General features: G+C 37.7%; 1 protein-coding gene across 2 annotated transcripts in view; it reads left to right on the top strand.

Moving 5' to 3' along the window:
• The first annotated feature begins 37 nt into the window (after positions 1–37).
• nbas (NBAS subunit of NRZ tethering complex) overlaps positions 38–23,151 on the top strand; it is a 201,533-nt gene continuing 178,419 nt past the window's right edge. For both annotated transcript variants that reach the window (XM_084431969.1, XM_084431968.1), the window contains exons 1-10: positions 38–188; positions 565–616; positions 1,449–1,485; positions 1,948–2,025; positions 5,810–5,857; positions 7,903–7,946; positions 13,901–14,034; positions 14,735–14,868; positions 21,370–21,468; positions 21,897–22,035. In XM_084431969.1, coding sequence (XP_084288095.1) covers positions 96–188; positions 565–616; positions 1,449–1,485; positions 1,948–2,025; positions 5,810–5,857; positions 7,903–7,946; positions 13,901–14,034; positions 14,735–14,868; positions 21,370–21,468; positions 21,897–22,035 — 858 coding nt within the window. In that variant the 5' untranslated portion in view covers positions 38–95. The remainder of the gene's footprint in view (positions 189–564; positions 617–1,448; positions 1,486–1,947; positions 2,026–5,809; positions 5,858–7,902; positions 7,947–13,900; positions 14,035–14,734; positions 14,869–21,369; positions 21,469–21,896; positions 22,036–23,151) is intronic.

The following is a 23,151-nucleotide window of genomic DNA, read 5'->3' as shown; positions in this document are numbered from 1 at the left end:
AATCCGACGCAAAATTGAAAAGATCATCGGCTCCTTTATATGTACCTCGCAGGCCGCCGTAGTGTGACGTGTGTGCCTTCCAGTTCATTGAAAACATGGCAGGTGATATTATTCTGGAAGACGAAGAGGAGAATATATTATACGATTTACTTGTTAACACAGAGTGGCCATCCGAAACAGACACGCAGGTTTGTCGAAATATTCCAACTTTCTTTGAATAAATTATTTTCTTACCCGATATGTTTTATATCAGATCAGTTCTGCGCAAGTTGTTTTGAGCCACGTAACCAAGTTCCATCATCCAGGGGTTATATTCTGTAAATATTATTATTATTATTATGTAATAAATATCTTCATGATGATTTACAGCTTTTCATATACATTTGTTAGTATATTGTCACTCACATATAATCTCCAGCTGCTTGTTTTGGGAGTATAGGTGCAAGTTGATCTGCTTAAATTGTCCATTTAACAGGCTAGTGCCAGCTGATACAAACAGTCCTGTTTATACATTATACTGTGAGTGTGAAATCAGGCTTTTTGTGTTTGATTTTTTCCCCCCAGCTACGTGGATTGAAGGAACACAACTCTTCACTCGTTGCAAAGGCAGTAACAGGTATGAACAGCAAGGATAAGATGCAGAACATGTTTGCTATATGTATGTATGCATATGAATCCAGAGGGGTTGCATAATTATAGTCAGTAATATTGAACATGTTTTAGGTAAGTTAGTTAGGTAAAGATTGTGAAGGCTGCAATGCCAGTGTTGTCTAGGTCGGCAGCTCACATGCTTGAGACACAGCCATCATTACAAAGCAGCTTTACAGAGAACAGTGTTGCAGTGTGAATGTGTTTATTTGCCAGATGTGTTTACTCAATATAAAATAAACTTTGGAATTATACAATACCTGATCCTAATCATAAATTTAGTCAAGTTGCCAAATCAAGTTGCTTATAAATCTACTTGTGAAGTCAGATTATTTCCAGTTTTATCATGAGAAATATAAAAATTTATAATTATATATATTTTTAAAATGTTCTCATATTTTTTTTTTATTTATATCATAATTTGTATTAATTGTATTAACTAATTTCAAATTAGCTTATTTATATTTTCAGTTTTAGAGTAAGTTTTTGTATTTTTTTCCATTCATATTTTTTTCTATTTCTATATAGCATTTGCATTTCTTAGCACTTCAGCTTAATTCAGTTAGTTGCCAAGGCAATATTTGTTCAAAGTTCAAATTTTTTAAGTTTAAGTTTTTCATCTAATATTCAAATTTTTACCTCTTATTTTAATTTATTTATTTTAATTTAGGTAATAATAACAACACTGATTATATTTTTAAAAGTCTGTATAAGCTGGTTTGCATTACTCCAACAATTGCATAACATGGCAGTCATATTATTTGAATGATAGTCAACAATCTAAATATTGTGTCTTCCAGGACCCTTTAGGTTCATTCTGCACTACCTTTGGTACAGGTGAGATATCCTCCCTTCTTGTTGTGTTTACAGTGAAGTATAATGCATTTAGAATTGATAATAGATCAAGCTCATCAAGGCTGCATTTGATCAAAAATACAGTATTATTACAATATTTAAAAATAACTGTAAATTATTCCTGTGACGTCAAAACTTGTTTTTCAGCATCATTACTCCAGTCTTCAGTGTCACATGATCCTTCAGAAATCATATTCTAATATGCTGATTTTGGTCTCAGGAAGCATTTCTTATTATTATCAATGTTGAAAACAGTTGTGCTTATAATATTTTTGTGGTAGACATGATACATTTGTTTTCAGGATTCCATAACTAGAAAGAGCAGCATTTATTTGAAATAGAAATTTTGTAAATGGGTAAATGTATTTGCTGTCACTTTTGATCAATTTAATGTGCCTTGCTGAATAATTCAGTCCAGTCTCGGTACTTCTCTCTGTATTTCAGCCCGTCCAGTTCAACTCTGCCACCTGGGCTGGTTCGCCTCGCAACCAAACAAGTGAACTGGCAACTGGTGCTGGCAAGGTAATACCATAAAAGCTTTACAGAGAGTTTGGGTCAGTCTATTCCAGGCATGTTTTGGCAGGTTCATCTACAGTGTGAAAAGCTCTTTTGCACTTGATGCTTCAGCATGTGCTGTATATCGATCATCCTCACCTCACTGACTCTGCCTTACTAAAGTGAATAAGATAATGTGTCCCTAATTTAGACTCTTCTGGGTCTAGAATTGTTTTAGGTTCATTATAACTGCAACAACAGTGTTTTCCTTTAAAATGGGAACTCGCACTGCGTCCTCCAGAGGACATTTTGGAGAACGCCTTCAGCGTGACCTCTAGAGGATGCAGTGTCTCGTTCCCCTTCTCAGGGAACCATGGTTACATGAGAAACCTTTAATGTTCCCTTTCGAATGGGAACGAGACACTGGCTAATTTTACATGCACAACTTTTGTTTCAATCGGACTGAATTCAGTCATGTGATCGGGTTGATGTGCGCGTTTATATGTCACAAGCTTAAAATCAGAATAGATTTTTTGACGTGCACAACTGCACGAATACACAGTTTCCCGCTGTTTGCACATACTAACTATTCTCTTACATTGTTTTAAACAGCAGACTTAATATTGATCCATTTCTGGTCATAATTTGGTGTAAATGAGCATATGAACCGTTGTGCTGTGCTATTTAGAGCCTATTTATCACGCAGTAAAAATGGCCAAAACCAGTCGTCTCTGGATGAGAATCTGAAACAAGGACTGGTGGGACGTTGACCTGCTCCACTTCACAGACGCTGAGTGAAAGGAGAATTTTAGGATGACGGGACACTCATTTATATGACGCTTTATATAACAGGAACAACAGCTCGTACCGTGCGTCATACGTCATTATGTCCTTTCAGTTTCGCTTTTCAATCCAAATAAGTGTTTGCATGTTCTCTCGATCGGCTTAGAAAAGGAATAAACCACCCCTTTCAATCGGATCGAAATTTCATTTGGATCGATTAAGGTGTTTACAGGGTTTCCGCGGAGTCATAAAAAGTCATAAAACGTCTTAAATTTAATAATAAGAATTTTAGGCCATAAAAAGTCATAAAAACGTCCGGATTTTCCATACAAGGTCATAAATTTAATTTAGCCACGTCTTAAATTGATATGCTCGTTCATTCGTTGGTTCTACCCTTACAGTCTATGGTTCTACCATTGCCTTTTCCCCCTGAAAATGCGCTGGCGGCATAATGTTAAATGCGCCAAAAGCGGAACGCTCATTTGAAACGCGCGCCACACGGACCATTTACCCGCTCGGCTCCAAGTCCAAACGGCAGCGCGAGCTCAATAGAACTGATGCGTTTACTCCGATCGGTCTCGGTCACAAGATCCAGTGAGAAGTGCTTGAATTCAGTGAAGAACACGCTGTCTCAGTGACTTAAACCAGTTTAAAGGCAGATGAAACAGCGCTGACAAACAGGAGAAACACGGTGCGCAACGATACAGCTTTTCCGTCTACAATCTCCCATCATTTACCATGGATTTACATTAGCCTAGTAATATTAACTGCACAATGTGGGATATACATATTGAATTTTATTATATTATTAGTGCTGATAATGTATTAAAGGACTAATGGAATATTTACAGTATTTAATAATGTATTTAGGCTTCTGTTTTTCATACATTTCCTGAAGATACGTGCCATCAAAGTTAGGCAACACAAACCTGTTTCAAGACTTGACCCCTATTAGCAGATGCAGAAACTAAGTAATTATTTTCCCAATAAAGATATTTATTTTGTTAAGGACAAATGACAAATGTTTGAATGTCCTACCTCAGATTTCTGAAATGTTCACCTGTTTTAGCAAGTGTTTGTCATTATATTTTCTGACAATAACGAGTAAAGTTAGTTTAAAACCACAATTAACTCTCTGGTTTCTACAACTTTCACTTAGAAGCAACAGTCTGCCTTTAAACTCGAAAGAAATAAAGATTTGACATTTTTCGTGATACTTATCGATATTGACTAATATAAAACAATTATCGTGATAATTGCCTTTGGTCATATTGCCCAGCCCTAACTGAAATCTCCCGGTCTATCACAATGGGAAAGTGTACATTTAACGATCCATGGATCAAAGATGGTGTGTTTAGTAGTTGGCTCAAGCCCGTTGCAAATAATCAGTATCAAGCATATTGCACACTGGGTAAGAAGGCGTTGGAGCTGTCTTTAGGCATTTCAATAATACATCTTGTTGCTTTCAATGAAAGTCAATAAAAAAAAAAAAAACTTTTGAAAGGAATTTTAATGAATTTTTCGTAATTCGTGTAGGTCATAAATTTCAATCATAATGGTCATAAAAGGGTCTTAAAAAGTCTTAAATTTGACTGACCAAACCCTGCAGAAACCCTGTGTTTACTTGAAGGCTTTTCAGTCCGATTGAGCCGTCAGTCCGATTACTAACGGATTATTTGGTTGCATGTAAACGTAGCCATTGTGTCCTCTACAGGTCATGCTGGAGGCGTTCCCCAAAATGTCCTCTAGATGACGCAGTGCAAGTTCTCATTAGATGGGGAACGTCTCAGGTTACTCACAGAGCCCGTCTACGGAGAGCCTGGCCACTCACTATTAAGTCCTATTGTACCGAATTTTGGTTGTAGTTCCACCAGAGCTCCACTGGGGGCGATCGCCCATGAGTGCAAAATGAATGGGAGTCTATGGAGCTTGACGGCCAAATTTGTCTCTTTCACCCGATTGCCGTTGAGAAATCTCAGGTTTGATTGTAGGTTTTGCAAGTTCAACATGGGTTATAGGTCGAAAGTTGAATGAACGAGTACTTATGTCCTTTCGATTTCTTACAGGTTGAGTTGTTGTTGCCCATAACACGCTAGCATTCTGCTAATGAACGCTGATTGGTCAGTGAAGGACTGATTACGACCTGAGAATACCGCTTTTTACCGTAAAAATAGCGGTTATAACAATAAAATATAACAATAATATAACAATTTTTTATATTTTATATTGTTTAAACAATACCGGTATTGTTTTTACCACATTTTAAAAGACTTTTTAAAGCAAATAAGTGACTCTAAAAAATCTAACACCCAGCAATGTGTAATTTCTTTGCATCTCCTTTCGAATACAACATTCAAATTACTAGACAAAAAATGATATCCTGAGAAAAGTGGATTTTGAGGGGTATAGCGCCATAGACCTCAATTCATTCTGCACTTGTCCTGTGAGCGCCCTCATATGGAGCCAGAGTGGAACTGCAACCAGTTCAGAAGCCGGAAGTGTAGTGAGAGTGGAAGTTCTCCCCTTATTAGACATTCTCTGTTACTCATGTAACCATGGTTCCCTGAGAAGGGGAACGAGACACTGCGTCCTCTAGAGGACATTTTGGGTAACGCCTCAAGCATGACCTCTAGGACGCAGTGTCTCGTTCCCCTTCTCAGGGAACCATGGTTACATGCGCGACCTGAAACGTTTCGTGGGTTTTCAGGAAATCATTATTTTGTGTGCTTTGGTTCTTGTGAGATATCCGATTTGAATTAAACATCTGTTTGTGGATGCAAGCTACGTAATCTCAATCAAACTCATTTTTTTTTTCACACTGTTCTTGTTCCTGCCAGTTATCTGGTTATGCAAAACAGTGCAACACAAGCAGAGATGGCAAGCTTTAATTAGCTATTGATTTCCAGATGGAAGAGAATGTTCTCTGTGTCAGAAATGTTTATTTTTGGCCCCATGTTTGCTTACACAATCATTCTGTCTTCTTTTCCCCCATTTTGTTTATATATTTATTTCTTTTTCTTCTGTGCAGTAATGGGAAGCTCCTGGCTGTGGTTCAGGACCAATGCGTGGAAATTAGGTAATTCTGCACATCGATTGGAAATGTTTGCCCTTTCTATAATTGGTTAATTTTTCACCCTCTTGTCTCGGGTGCTGTTCAACTGAGCAAAGCTATTTCTGAGATTGATGATTTGGCACAGATGATGTATTTTTAAATGTATGTATGTGTGTTTTCATGTACAATTCAGTTTCAGTAGGTGTGATTTATTACGCTAGCACCAGCTAATCATCTCACACAGAATTGAAAGTGTCACGCTTCATGATTTAAGAAATTCGGAGCCTGATGTTCTGAAAACAATCCCTAAATATCAAATTTCTTAACCTAAAAAAACCTATAGTTTCTCCCCATTCTACAACATTTACTTACTGAGGCTGATGTGAACTCAAAACACTCACGTGTAAAGGCCAGTTCACACCAAGAACGCTAACTATATTAGCGTCCACACTAGCGGGTGATGCTGTTCTGTCTATTCTAAGCATGCGCTGCAGTTTTGTTGCTTTAAATGCTTGAGTTCTTTAATGCTGGGTACACACACCAAAAGATTGTTTACATCTTATAAGAATTTCAAAATGTGATAGACCACAAACATGAGGACAAAAAATCCTAGATTTAAGCGTTTTGCTCCTATAGTGTGTGTCCACACACACACACACACACAAACAGATTTTCAACCAGAGTCTCGACTGTGAACACAGGAATTCTCGCAAAATCACGCGAGACTTCAGAATCAGCATGGCGGATGATATGCAGGAAGAAATTGCGATGATAGTGTTTGGAATGATTTTCACAGAAAATTCATGTGAAAAAACCATTATACCCTAGCCTGGAAATCCAGACCTAAATCTGAAAGATTAATGGTCTGGCGTCGACTAATGAAAATCGTCCAGCTCGAGGGGCGGCACCAAGCATGCATTTGAAAATCTCACTGCACGCAATTGGATAACACAACGACCAATCACAACATCACTTAGCTACCAGCGAAGCTAACTGGTAGATTAGACTCTTACCGTATCCGGTCGGCAAAGACCTCCTTCTTGAAAAGGAAGAATTCGAGCGGCGTCTTCTGTTCCTGTTTTAGATAAAAAGCCAAGTCTAACTCGTTCATTGTAGCGGCCAAAGCCGTTTCAAACAACTGGTGTTCATCCATAGCCATCTTGCAATGTTTACTAATGACTTCGACGTCACAGCGCTGTCGTCATCTCGCCTCTGGCCCGCCTATATCAGATAACCCGATGTGATTGGTGCAGCTCAGATCGAGGGGCATATTTAATGAGCATCATTACTGGACACCAGAGTAACTCGCTGAGCAAATTCAACTTGCGCTCTCGCGAGAACTCTGGATTTACCAGGGTAATTGTACCCACCATTATATATAACCTTTTATACAGAAATATATTCATTCTTTATTGTCTTTATTTATTCTTTATTGGATTTATTGTCTCTTTAGAAAAAGTTATTTAATCCCTCTATAGAACCCCACTGAACCCTTAACACTCAGCTTCCTGCAAGTGTGTGTGTGTGAGAATGACCGTGTCGTCCATTATCTCGCTTTCTGATTGGATATTGTTTAGTTTCACGTGATAATCTCCAGAACGTGTTTGTCCTCGGAGTTCCCCCCACACATCAGGATTTCTAATCGTAAATGTAAGTTCTTCCGAGCAGGTTCGGACACTCTCAACACACCTCACACCAAGGGAAAATCTGATAAGATAATCTGTTGAACCATCAAGATAATCGGGACATAGCTAGGATTGTCGGAAGGGGGGAAATCGGCCCAAAATCAGCCCGATTATCTTTTGGTGTGTACCCAGCATTAAGTAGAGTGGATTCTGATTGGCTGGCAATGTTTTCATTATTCATCAGCTGGAAAAAAAAATCATTCTAAATGTGATTCCAATGATATTATTTCTCTGCCATTAACATTATATTTCTGTTGTGGATTCTGCTGTTAGTTTATACTTAGAACGATTTTTAGAACAATATCTTTATTGTTATCATCATATTTAAAGTCCTTGGGCCTTATTTATCGACGTGCTTCTAATGTGCTTCATGCTCTCTTTCAGGTCAGCTAGAGATGACTTTGGATCCATCATAGGAAAATGCCAAGGTGCAGTAGATGTTTTGTTTTTGTTTAGTTATGCCAGGGTATTTTGTCAAATTTTCAACAAAATAAATTGCATATAACATGTTTCTATGAATTTTGATATTTGCAAAATGTCATTTTAGTAAAAAATGAATAAAAATACTTCACAACATTAACTCAAAGGTGCATTGTGTAATATTTAGGAGGATCTGTTGACAGAAATGCAAGATCTACCTTACCTTATTACTATATCTTACTTAAAGCTACACTGTGTAATTTTTTTTAAGTTGATTCTTAGCAAAAACACTTTCTTTCAAAATGATATGTGCTCATTAATGTGTAATTACTTCTACCAACTAATCAAGTATTCTCGTAAGCGTAGAATCTGCCATTTAGAATACATACGAGCGAGTCGCTCGAATGGCGGCAGCCATGTTGCGCCTCCATCTTGAAAATACATTAGCCAAAGAGGGACATACCTGGAAATTCAAGCTTCGCCTTTCGCGTTTTGACACTTAGTGGCACCGTGACGAATGCGAGGGGGAGATTACTCGCGAATGCCGGCAGATTTGAAATAACACGGCCACCGTAGGAGTTAAAACGCCCTCGGAATGGGAGGGGCTAGAAAGTAATATTCAGTTGGTAGTCATAAACAATTTCACCACTAGATGGGAGAAAATCCTACACAGTGTAGCTTTAATGAACCGTTATGTTTTTATTACCTTAGATGGAGGCATTTCTATCTACATACACCGTGGGTCCCCTTACAGTGAAATGCGCCGACATGTTTCTACAGTGGCCCTAAACGGACAAAAGCGTTTCGTCACTACGTTGTTCTTCGTGCAAGGAAGCTAGCTAAAGTCAGCGAATAAAACACTGACACAATGATGAACAAGTAACAATAATACTCGCAATAACATATCGTTTTACTGAATAATAAAGTAAACCTAATTTCTTAATTTATCTTTGTAAAGAAACCTCATTGCTTAACTGGCTACTCTCTGCTGTCTCAGACCACATCTTTTCCTGTCGCCCGCCGTAACATTTGTTGGTTGCAATTCGCAACTTCACCTCTAGATGCCGCTAAAAATCACACACTGCACCTTTAACCGTTATAAACCTTATCAGCCTGGCTCTTGAATATTAATTAGGTGATGTATACTGTATACTGTGTATTATTCATTCATGATGTGGGTGTTACCATATCTTGCAAGATTATTTGTTTGTTAAATCAAGACCTCCACTTGGTCTTAAAGTAAAACATTTTTTTATGTACTCTTGCTATTTATGATTGCTGTTTTGGAGACTGAAATCTGCCACTTTGAGTTTCCAGTCTTTGGTTAAATAGGCTGTTTTACTTGTTATTCTCTTCTCTGCTCTATATTTCTTATAGCTTTACATTTATGTTGAATATTTTATGAGCAATATCATTCAGAGAATAGGCCTGCAGACATGCAAGTCTGCTTTCAATTCACTTCAGTTCATTTCATGGAGATCAGCCAAGTACTTTCTATAAAGGCAGAATTTCCAGTAGTGTGAAGTATATGAAATGGAGTGTGTTTTTTTAAATAATTGGCATAGTCTTTTGTGCTCTATATTCACGCTGCTTTCTTTCATTCGTCTGGTGGGGGAGAATGTGATGTTTTATAGATAAATGTGTGTTCTGTGCTGTAATCCTGATGGGAATGCAACGGTAATTTAAATGTACAAATTAGCATTAGCATGCATTAAATATCCAATATCGGCCAATAGAAAATATTGTAAAAACGTGACGTATCAGTTATCTGCAAATGTTATCGTACCAGTGTATCGTGCATCCCAAACAAAAATCTTTGTAGTGCACGGATTTTTGGTACTGAAGTAGATGCTGTGATTGGCCCAATCTGTGATATGATATGACCATAACGATAACTTTATTAGCGGCCACACCAACAGATTATATCATTGTTTATAATAAGTGTGACTGCAGTTTTGTCGTCCGCCACTTTAAATGCTCAAGCTCTTAAAGCTGAATGAACTTTTAAAGATGAATGTTTATTGTTAAATGATGGCAAAGGTAATCTTAATGTAAAAATTAGCATGCATTAAATATTGTAAAAATTTGAAATCTCAGTTATCAGCAAGTATTATCATACCAGCATATCTAACAACATAAAAAAAATGTTCAGTGATAGATGAGTCATCAGTATTTTTTATCCAAGAAGTGAAAAATGCCCAAGCGGATGACGTGATTGGCTCTATGATATGACCATATATATATATATACACAGACAGACAGACAGAGATGCCTCATTACCGTCTGTTTCTATGGGCCGCCATATTGGAACAGTCAATGCCGGTGTGGTGAACAAATGAGTCCTACTGAAGAGATGAGTCCGAGCTTAGGACCCAAGCAATCCGATTGGTTCAAAGCACGTTTTATGGGTAACTGCTTTAGTGCCTGGTTACAAAATCACTTTATTATAGAAGAAGTTTGTACTACGTTATAACGAATCATTAATGTATTTTAACTTATGTTTCATATACTGGTATTTAACCGAAGCTATAGATTGTGAAATTAAACATTTCTCGTTGTTAGTGTGTTTTAAAAAAATAAATAAACATTTTTGAGCTTCAAACAACTACATTTTCGACTGAGAAACTCTTAAAACTACATTTCGTGACACAATAACAGCCGTATTTTTTAATTCCGCTGTCTTTCTTCTCTGCTATTGACGCAACTTTAATTTTGCGATTTTTAAATATTAGCTATAGAATATATACAATTTACATATACAATATACAATTTAATTTTACCTTGTATATAGCAGCGGGATTTAGCATTCTACATAAAGCTACCACATAATAACACTAAAGCAGTTCACGTTAGCTAAAAGTTGTTGTGAGAACAGATTTAGATCAGGCATACTAATGGGGTCCTAAGCTCAGACTCATCTCTTCAATAGGACTCATTTGTTCACCACATTGACTGTTCCAATATGGCGGACCTCGACCATATAGTGGCCCATAGAAACAGACGGTAATGAGGCACCACACCGGTCCGTGAACATCCGAGAGCGAGTTGACTGTGTCTGCAACCGTAGTTAGACGCATGTATGAATATAAATATATGAAATAGACTTCAGCAGTTGATTTTGCCAAACTAATGTAATACAATAAGATGACGCCGTGAGCTAATACGCCATTAAAAAGTACCATAGTAAAAACAGTAATATAATAAAAACAAACCAACACATTCTGACCTGTGAAGGTTATCCGCTTTCTTTGGGGATTTAAATCCCGGCATGTGGCATCTACGTATAGATCTATGGATATGATTACCAAATGGTAAATCTGTGATGCTTTCTATAATTGATAAGTGAACACAAGCCAGCACAGACCATTACAGATCAGCATTCAGCCCAAACTGAAAGCCATGTGTTGGTTACTATGAATGGCTGCTCTGTTTTTCATCCAAACGCAATTTCCCTCAGGTTGGTTTCTTGTTGTGAGAGCACAAAGTGACTCAGCGCTTCAATCTCAGGGATACAGTTTTTTACAGCGAGTATGCGCTCAACGGGGTGGCTTTTGCTGACTTTGCATTATTTTCTTCTAAAAAGCACTTTGTCCCCCCCCCTTTTTTTTATTTAAATGAGATTTACGGTGTGCGAATCTGCCCATATAGCATACAGTACACTCATCCCACAAATTCAGGCAATATTGGTCCCGGCGTTCATCTTAGATTAATTAGCTTTTAACAGCTGAGAGATGATTTATGGACCCTGCTTAAGCGTTTCCCCTACCGATATTTATCTTGCTAAGTGCCATCGTTCATTGTGAATTATTGAATCTCTCCCTACCGATGTTTCTGTGCATTTCTACCTGAATAGAAATCACCAGCTTGCGTTTCCCGGTTTTCAACACCTCAGGGGTCGGAGTCGGATTGATGATACGGTTGCTTTGGCAACCGCTGGCTTTGATGTACACTGAGTCGTGTGCATCTGATCTCAGCGGCGCGGCTCGGACCAAAGCCAAAACGTTTTTAATCAAAAGTCTGCTTCATTAACCCCCTCTTGTCTGATGAACGGCGCCTGGATGGTTTCAAGCATGCATTTTGATGCTCTCTGGATGTAGGCTGTCGGGATGACACGGTTGCTAGGCCCTGAAGCTGTTGTATCATGCGGCTGGTGTTTAAGTGTTACTTCAGTGTTTAAGTATACAGATTTTATCATGCTGGGCTTTTGAACTTTAATCGAAAAGCCTTCGGCTCATTCTGCTACTGAATCGGTGCTGTTTGACTGCGGTGAATGGTTTGATTTCCTCACTGTTGACCGTGGAGGTTTCTAAAAAAAAAAATGTCTTGGCCTCACAGACCGATGCTAAATTTACTTTTCTTTAAAAAAATGAACCCGTCTGCAGAGAGATTATGCTGAAGCTTTGCATAATAGATTAATGTCATATTCAACTCATTAAACTTTTACATTAAACACTAAACATTTCTTTTTCCAAATCTCTTTGTTTACTTATAATTGTATTCTTTATAAAAAAATACATTAAAATGCAATTATACAGAGTCAATATGAATATACCTATTCTTGAACATGTTTTTAACTGTAATTAAAAAAAACCCCATAAATAAATCCACATTAAAAGAATGCAATTATTGTCTGAGGGCAGATATATATATATAGACAAAGACATATGGTTGATCTTGGTTTAAAGAAGGCATTTGCCAGATTATTGTAGAAGTTAAATTATGACAGTGAAACTTATAAAAAACTTATATAAGTTTGAGTTTATGAAAATGTACAATGTAAAAATATAATGATTTGTATTTTATATAAAATATATATATATTACTAAATATATTTTACTCTAAAACTGCTAGAAAATTAAAGCCAAAAATCTAAACAAGTTGTGTTCCAAATTTTAGGTTGATATGTCAAAAAATTTGATTTTTATTTGGGCGCAGTACCAAACTTTTTCACTAGATGGACAGCCAGCTTCCTTACTGACCATATAAGGGCGCCTCCATTTTCATATATGTTTTGAGTGATCTGAACCATGTATTTCCATAATTTCATACAATTTATGAAGTATACATCCTAATTCAGAAATAGTATGGGTGTTTTGGCAGTATTTGATTTGATTTCATCCTCTAATAAACATAAAAAGAGCACATATGTGCGTTATAGCTTGCTGCCGCATCACAAATCGAGAATCCATAAGATTTTTCTTTATATTCAAAACATTTTCAGACCTTTTTTTTTCTCATAAAATGTAATTGGTGTTATCTTTTGAACTCTTGGCATGCAAACAAACTGAGGTTTCTACCAATCTTTCATGATTTTTCATGTTTATTTCTATTTCAAAATAAAGGCCTAAACACGCGTGAAATATTCTTGTTGCAAATTGATAAATTACTGCTCCTCTGTAATTTATTTAAAAAAAAACAGCCACCAAATATGAAAACTAGAGATTGTAAGCTTTCAAATGATATATAGTTTGACTTTAGGTTTTTACTAAAGATACTTTAGATATTATTGTTCTAAATATATATGGGCAGGTGGGACGGTGACACTTAAGGGGTTAAATTGATCAAAAGTCACCGTGAAGACATTTGGTCTAAATTTGGTACAAAAGATTTATATAAAAAAATGCTGAACTTTTGAATTTTCTAGTGAGAATAAAATTTTCCACAAATATTTTAAGCAACTGTTTTCAACAATGATAATAATAATCATTTTTCTGAGCAGCGAATCAGCATATTAGACTGATTTCTGAAGGATCATGTGACACTGAAGACTGGAGTAATAATAACAGCTTTGCCATCACAGGAATAAATTGTAATAAAATCATATTAATAATAATAATAATATTTTACAATTGTTTAAAAAAAAAATCAAATTAATGCTTACTGACCCCAAACTTTTGAATGGTCATGTATATTTCAAGTTTTTTGTTTCTGTATAATATTTGTGTTCTCCGTCCTGCTTCAGTACCCAAGGACCCGAACGCTCACTGGCGCAGGGTAGCGTGGAGTCATGACTGTGCTCTGCTGGCATACGCTGACAGCACCGGTACGGTCCGAGTCTTTGACCTGATGGGTAGCGAACTCTTCGTTATACCACCGGTACGTCACACATACTGTTCTGTATTTATCACCTTCTGTCATTCTTTCCTCGGTCAGTCATTCTCTCTCTCACACACACTATCACTTGTCATTGATTCCACTTTTTGTGCACAGTAAGAGCACTCTTTTCTTTTTTCAGTATAAGTGATAGCTGTAATGACTGGCTCCTAATGACTGAATTTCAGGCTTGTGTGCTTTGCCCTCTGGCTCTCTGCACTGCTGGGCTCTTCTCTCATTCTCTCGATCCGTAGACCAGGCAGGCCTGACCCTCTCGGGAGGGGGCTTTTCCCACTCTGCTGCCCAAGCAAGGAACACATTTTCTGGTTCCCTTCAGCTCTGATGCCCTTGGAGGACATTTGAGGAGTTTCTCTATCAGAAAGAGAGCTCTCTTGCCCCTTTACCAATTTTCAATCCCCCCTCTGTGTTTCTTTTGATTGCACTGCTAGAGAGGTCTCAGTTAGTATATTGCTGGCCCTTTCTTTCTCTGTCTCTCTCTTGCTGGCTCTCATCCTCCCCCGCATTACTCTACACTCTTCCATCTCTCTGTCAGAAACTATTAGTTTAGTCTCACAAGATGCCCTCTCTCTATCAAAGAGTCTCTGAGTGTAATGAACTGTATGACTCCATATATTTTTGTCACTTTCAAACTCTGCTTCCATCTCTATCTTTTTGATGTCTTTCTTTTTGTCTGTCTCTCCAGGCCATGAGCTTCCCGGGAGATTTTAGCTATGCAGCAGCCGGTCTGATGTTCTTGGAATACACCGCCAGTGCCCAGTGGTCAGCGGAGCTGCTGGTCATCACCTACAGTGGTCAGCTCAAGAGTTATCTGGTCAGGTACGTGGAGAGCAAGGTTGCCATTATGCGTCGATGCGGAGCCAAATGCGTCGTCCTAGTTTTTGATACGCGACGCGCCGATGCACGCAATACTATGCGTTGTCGGCGGGGGCGACATTGCAAGTATTGTACATTAATTCAAGTATATTATGTTTGCAGAAGAAGGTTTGAATACAATGGCGGGCGAAAAGAAAAAATTATGCGAGCTAATGCGCAAACATCTCGTCTACAATGTGTGTGTGTGATTTTGGTTGGGTGACAGTTGTAGGTTACAGTTTGACAAAAGCACAATGTTGTGTTTTACATAAATATAAGTAGGCTAAACACTTTGCAGTTTTAATGATGTCCTGTATGAACAAAATGCGCACACACACACACACACACACACACACACACACACACACACACACACACACACACACACACACACACACACACACATTCCAGCATTGCAATCTTGACATCGGAGCCTGTTATTAAGCTGCGTCCAAAACGCGAATAGAGCGTCAAATTCACGTCTATCGCGTCTAGTTCGACGCTTGAACATTTTGAATCCATTCGCGCGTCCAAAGCAAAAACGAGCGTTTGAAGCGAAATATACGTGCGTTCAGAACATAGGTTCAGAACTATGACGCTACTATGACTCTACTACCCCCTGTTGCGTGAGCGGTGTATTGCATTTCATGCATCGCCCGTGACGCTTGCGTCTGCTTTCGTCCACTGTTTGGACTATTAAAGGGAGCGCGTCGCTTGCGTCGCTCGCGTTGACTATGTTAGCAGCCTAAGACAAAACGATTGATTGAAAAATATTTGGTAGAGTGAAATAAAATAATGCAAAGCAAAAAAAAAAAGTAACAAAATGAAAGAATTACATTTTTTTTAATTTATAAAAAAAAAAAAAATATATATATATATATATATATATATATATATATATATATATATATATATATAACCATTTATCTTGTTTTAACCACTATTTTATCTTAGTTTATATATTAAACACAACATTATGTAAATAAATTATAATTTGATTTAAATTATATATGAAAATAATACTAGTTAAATATAGGGCTGTAACAATATATCGTGTCACCATATATTGCAATGCAGAAATGCAACAATATGTATCGTGGATGGATAGTGACAGTCTGTATTGTGCGTAGTTCACCCAAAATGAACATTTCTGTGTGAGAGAAGCAATTAAGTTATTTATAATATTGAATATAATATATAATAATGCAATGGGGGAATATTTTTGTCTTATGTTACCAGTAAAAAGTTATTTTTTATTGTATCTTTTAAATTTTAAATATATCTAGTCAGTAAGCATATTCGTCTAAAATAATTCTGTATTTTAAGCTTCATAATCATGAATATTTTTTATTCTGGTGTCTCTATTGTCCTGTGCATTGGCTTACCAGCACCAAGTCCAAGCCTATTCATTTACACTCACAATGTAATACAAAATTTAGCATTTTAATCAACTGTCCATTTTTTGTTAACCTTTTACCATATGTCTTGGAGTTCAGTATCGTGACATGTATCGAATCGTAACATGAGAGTATCATTACACCCCTATTAAATAAAGGGAAATTAAATCAAAATCTATATTAATGTTGGTGGAGAGTAAACTGTTCATGCAACTATAAAGCTTTCATAACATAGAAAATTATATGATAAAATAGCCAAGACAGTCAGAAAAGTGAATTAAAGGTCCATTGTTTTTAATGGGTTTTTGCTGAGAAAGCATAAGCCTAAAGGTCCTTGCACACTGAGTACGAAATCTTCGTATGCGTTTTTTCGTATTTGGTGGCTCTGAATTGTCAAAACACCATTCGAAAAGCTTGCTACGGATGCGAAAAACGCAGAAAATCGAACCCGATCCGAATTGTATTATGACTAGGGTTGCAAAATTCTGGGAATTTTCAAAGATGGAAACTTTCCATGGGAATTAATGGGAATTTAAGGGAATTAACAGGAATATATGGGAATAAACGGGAATAAACTGGGAATTTTCGAAGTTGAGGGTTGGCTCTTCATAGATAACTTAAATATAGTTGAGGAAAGTATATTTTAGCATAATCTTGACTAAAACAAACAGATGCCATTCAAATACACTTGAATATCCATGCCATTCCTCAATCACATGCACACAGCACACTGCTTACTGCATGGCTATTGAGACCACACCCCCTACTGACACTTTGCATGCCTCCATCACATGTACAGAAGCCCAAAGCACAAGACTATTGAAGGCACACATTTGAGCCTGTGGACTAAACAAAGTGAAATAAGTTTTGATGATATTATGGGGAAATATATTTATTAAATGTTTAAATTGCAAATATCACATACAAATGTATTCATCTAGATAGCAAGCTGATAAGTTAGATGCTAAATAAACTAGCATAACTTTATTTACCACATAAGTAGGGCTGGGCGGTATGACGGTATCGTTACCGCGGAAGAAAATGTCAACCGTAACAGATTTCTTTATTCCGTGTATACCGCCAAATGTAAATAAGTAGGCGTGGTTAACTCACGTGCAGCTTGCGTGAGACTGAGACACTGATATTTGTCAAAGAAGCATGAAGAATGACCAAGATGATCCGCAAAAGGAATTACGTTTTCAAAATTAACGTGATATTTTCGTTGGTGCAGAAGTCAACTAGAGCAGTGCAGCACACTGAAAGTTTAGAGAGACGCACATGCTTGCAAGGAGCTTACTTGACAACAAGTTCATATATCAGTATTCTAACGAATAGAAATAACCTTAAATAATGTATCTATCCGTCTCTTATGTGTACATTTACTTTCAGAGTGGACGCGCAAGCGGTTGCCGTGGTAATGAATATTTCCAAAATTCCCCAGCTTAACTTCCCATGGAAATTTACCGGAAACTTTCCGGAAATTTACCGGAAACTTTCCGGAAACTTTCCGGAAACTTTCCGGAAATTTACCGGAAACTTTCCGGAAATTTACCGGAAATTTTCCGCCCCTTTGCAACCCTAATTATGACGGACAAAAGTTTCGGAGGCAGTGTGTAAGCGTGATTGACATAAAGTGAGGTCGTATTTATTTTTTAACGTGTGAAAATATCAGATGTGAATTTCGGACTCAGTGTGCAAGGGCCTTAACCCTTAGAAAACAGTCTCATGAAGACAAAAAATCTGCCTAGGCTAGAAGAATCTGATTTGCTGGGTTCATGCAGTTTTGTTTATCCTGGTATTTCAATTGTAAAGTTGCAATGAGTGACTTTGTGCCAATTGTCAAGAGTTTGGGAGGATAATGGAGGATATGAAAGCACTAATCCTCAATGTGTTTAAAGAGTGTTATGGGATGTTACATAGTAAGAATATTTGTGTTGTAATACAATGATCAAACATTATTTGAGATATTGGAACAAGACCACTAGAGAAGATTCTAATGATTCAGATGCTTGCAGATCCTCTCTAACATCATTCTCTTTGACTCTTCCAGGGCCAGATATTCTGCAACTAAACCCAAAAGTCTGCGTCTTGTTTATCTCTGTACTGAGGGGGAGGCTTAGCTTTGAGTATTAATAAAATTGCCTGCAGTTTTTCCAATTTGTAATTCTTTGTTTAATCAGTCAGCTCAAGTTTTTAAAGTTTCCATCGATGAAAAAAATCTGCTTTATTCTCCTCAAAAACTTGGCTGTATGCTTTGAAGCTCTGAAGAAAGCTCTTTCCCGTTCCCTCCCTCATAGTTGTTAACTGGAAGTGTTTGAAAACTTCCTCAAAGTTAAGCAGTCGCAAAGTCATTTAGAAATGTTGGACTAACGTTGGACTAAATGGTTCTTTTAAGAGCATTTTTGTCACAAAGCTTCTTGAGAAACTAAATTCGCTCTAAGAAATCACAAAACTCACTCAAATTACTTCATTTTATTTGCACTTCACTCTCTGAAACCATTGAAACATGCAAACTTCAATGGCCATTCTTATCAGGACAGCTAAGCAACACATCCTACTTTAAATGTTTCAGCTAAATGAACTGTTTATTTAATATTAAGTGGAAAATATTTAAAAATGTCTTCCTGACACATGTAAAATATCTTGCTCTGCTAACATTTTCACTGGTCCCAAAAATTTTGGCAAGTAACTATTTAGATGTGATTTTTTTTTTTTTTTTTTTTTTTTTTGGTTGAAGGTTTAACATGAAATGGTCAAATATTCCTTGTTTGTTTTGACCAGTGAAAATGTTTGCAGAACAAGGAAGATTCAGAACAATTAGCCTGACCGGGCAATCAAAAACCCACCAATGTAACCCCTCCAATGAGACTGTGGTCTCTCAGTCAGAACTGGAGATGCTCATTCATGCCTTCATTTCCTCCCGTATTGATTATTCTAACTCACTTTTCTCCTCACTTAACAAATCTGTTCTTCATCGACTGCAATCTATTCAAAATTCAGCTGCTAGGTTACTTACTAGATCCAATAGGCGCACCCATATCACCCCGATACTTTGCTCCCTTGACTTGCTTCCTGTAATTTACAGGATCCAATTCAAAATTCTAACCATAACCTATAGGGCTTAACATGGCCAGGCCCCTGCTTATCTTGCTGTCATAATTCATCTTCATACCCCTCTCCGGTCTCTCAGGTCTAATAACCAAAATCTGCTATCTACGCCACGCACTCGTACAGAATTAGGTTTGCTGAGAATGTGGACAGTTTTAGGGGACAAGTGAAGTCTCATTTGTTCAGGTTAGCTTTTGGGTAATCTCTGTCCTTTATATATTGATAATTTTATCTGTTTTATTATATTTCTTTCAGCCTGTTTTTTATTATGTTTTATTGTCTATTGTAAAGCGCTTTGTGACCAAGTCTGTGAAAGGCACTGTATAAATCAATTTTACTTACTTTACTTACCTCCGGTTCTTCAAACTAGCGTTTCCGGAATGGGAGGCGGGCGTGTTAACAAGGACGCCAAAGACCACAGCCTCTAGCGTCTGTCACTAGTGCTGGCCTACGTTACACTCATCCCCCTAAACCTCATTCCCAAACGGGTCACTGCACCAATGGGGTGGCAGTGGCTCAGTGGTTCATGTAGGTTGTCTACAAACTGGAAGGTTGGTGGTTCAATCCCCGGTTCCACCTGACCAAGTGTCGAGGTGTCCATCAGCAAGACACCTAACCCCAGCTGCTCCCGAACGAGCTGGCTGGCGCTATATAAATGCAGTCCATTTACCATTTACCAATGTAACCTCTCCGGTTCTACTCGCACCACTTCGAGCAGGATGGACTAAAATGGACGATAAAGACCACAGCCTCTAGTGTCCAGCACTAGTAGGGCTGGGTATCGAGTTTGATACTTTTTAGGCACTGACCAAATTGCCTCGATACCATTGAGTATCAAAAAATCTCTTGTCATTTGGTACCAAATTTCGGTACCTAAGGGGTTAATGTCGTCAATGTCAGTGAGCCAATAAGCACGCAGCATGATTGGCTGGGGCGAGGCATCAAGGAAAAACACTAGTTTACGCCGGTTCCGCCCAGAGACGTGACTTACACGTGAGGCTGTAGTGTGTAAGCGTCCCAACCCCCATAGATGTAAAAGATGTGGAAAAGATCAAAAGTGTGGCTATATTTCACCAGGCTTGATCCCAACAGCGCGCAATGCAATATTTGCTACAAGATAATCGCTGCCAAGACCGGCAACACGACAAATCTGATGAAGCACTTGACAGTGCACGGAATAAACTTAAGAGCAGAAAGTTGCTCCGTCTCCGGCTGCAAGAAGAACTGGAGCGCATCATAATTGAACCGAAACTCTGTGAATAGGCAACTTGCCTCACAGACATTGAGAAATGGGCATTTAGAAAACTTGAAATGTCTACTTTTAAATGAACCAATTCCAATCAAAAACAAATGCTTTGATTATGTAATCCAAATGAAAGGTGTATTTCTCTCTATAGGCCCGGGTGCGTTCACTATACTGCAGAGATGATGAGTCAGCAACGTCAACTTCATCTTTGCAGCCAACACTGACTCAGAAAACACTAGTTTATTAATAAACAATTAAAATGTCGTCTTGCGTCTTTTTTCCGGACACATTCATAATCATTAGGCTACTTTTGCCAGTGCTTTGCGGCAAGCTTTACTCGTACGCTTGAGCGTGAGGCATATATTCTGCCTCCCAGTGCCCTATATGAGTCTTTGAGTCTGTAAAAAAAAAAAAGTCAACAAACTGAAAAAATAAAACCATATTTTATTTTAGGTAATATGTAATGTAATAATCTTGTTAAAACGGATTGCATAAAATTGGTATCGGAAAAAGCATCGTTCAGGAACCAGTGTCGGATAGCCAGCCCTAGCATCTCTTGAGTCCAGGGGAGTGAGGTTTTACTCGCACAGCTCTTACACTTGCATCTAATTGATTATTGTCTTTAACGATGTCTTGAAACCACAGGGTTTTATTAATATGGCCTGGTAAAGACTATTATAATGTTGATGCATTGATTTCTTGTTTTACTCTCAGTGTTGGAACCAATCAGGGATTTCAAGAGAATCACACCTTCAGTTTCTCTGGCCACTATTCCAATGGCATTACCACTGCAATATATCATCCTGGCCACAGGTGAGACCCCCATCTCGAAGCTGTTTTTGTCATGGGGTGTTTTTCTCTAAGAGTGAACACAAAATCAGCTGGCATAACTCAACCTTTGGATCACACTTGTGATTTGTATTATTCCCACTATACATGTTTGAAATGAATGTTTGAATTCACTTTGGCTTGTGTTTTAGGCAGTGCTTATTGTTTTTTTAAGAAAAAAATAGTGAGGACATTAGCCACCACATGGGGGCAGTCTTTATATATTGTATAGAGGGGGTGTGTGTGCATTTATTTGTATGTGCTGCTGTTCACATGTGTCTAGATCAGATTAGATCCCGTTCCTGTTTCATCAGCCCCTCATGGACCACTTTGGCCTCATAAGAGGGTTGAGGTGCTCTGTGTGTAATGTGTGTGTGCTTTCCTCTGACTAATGCTGCTGATGTGTTTGTCAGGTTGCTGTTGGTGGGAGGGTGTGAGTCTGGAGACATTGGTGTGTCCAGGGCGAGCCGTTGCGGGATCACAGCATGGAGGGTGTTGTCGGGGTCGCCTCACTATAAACAGGTCACCAGTTATGAGGATGACATTACTGCGGTGAGTAGGCCTTTCACGATTATGAAATTTGGCTGACGATTAATTGTCTAAGAAATAATTGCGGTTATGCCAATTACTTGCCAGTTTTAGGGCTTTGGCGATTAATTGTCTGTTTTAGGGCTTTGACGATTATGCCGATTAATTGTCTGTTTTAGGGCTTTGTCATAATTATATATATTTTTTTGTGCTTCATTCATTAAATAATTGTGATGAATTTAATCCTTTGTAAGTTATCATTTTGCAGTGTAAGATTACAGTTAACACCTTTAAATATTAAATAAATGTATTCAATAGCTATGACAATTTTTAATTGAACTTAGTGAGTGTATAAATCAGCAGCAATTTCAGCAATTCTTGAAAAAAAACTGCACAGTAATTTTATAATATCTAAACATGTTAATAAAAACTAATTAATATTAGTACTCTTATAAAATTCATTCAGGTATTCATACATTTAACAATTTTATTTTATATTTATATATTAATGTAAAGAATTCAGAAGTATATACAGTGGGTACGGAAAGTATTCAGACCCCCTTACATTTTTCACTCTTTGTTATATTGCAGCCATTTGCTAAAATCATTTAAGTTAATTTTTTTCCTCATTATTGTACACACAGCACCCCATATTGACAGAAAAACACAGAATTGTTGACATTTTTGCACATTTATTAAAAAAGAAACACTGAAATATCACATGGTCCTAAGTATTCAGACCCTTTGCTGTGACACTCATATATTTAACTCAGGTGCTGTCCATTTCTTCTGATCATCCTTGAGATGGTTCTACACCTTCATTTGAGTCCAGCTGTGTTTGATTATACTGATTGGACTTGATTAGGAAAGCCACACACCTGTCTATATAAGACCTTACAGCTCACAGTGCATGTCAGAGCAAATGAGAATCATGAGGTCAAAGGAACTGCCTTGAAGAGCTCAGAGACAGAACTGTGGCAAGGCACAGATCTGGCCAAGGTTACAAAAAAATGTCTGCTGCACTTAAGGTTCCTAAGAGCACAGTGGCCTCCATAATCCTTAAATGGAAGACGTTTGGGACGACCAGAACCCTTCCTAGAGCTGGCCGTCCGGCCAAACTGAGCTATCGGGGGAGAAGAG

Source organism: Rutilus rutilus (assembly GCF_951802725.1).
Source record: "Rutilus rutilus genome assembly, chromosome: 15".
Lineage (NCBI taxonomy): Eukaryota > Metazoa > Chordata > Actinopteri > Cypriniformes > Leuciscidae > Rutilus > Rutilus rutilus.
Note: the sequence above shows the minus strand (reverse complement) of the source record. Positions and strands in the feature narration are given on the sequence as shown.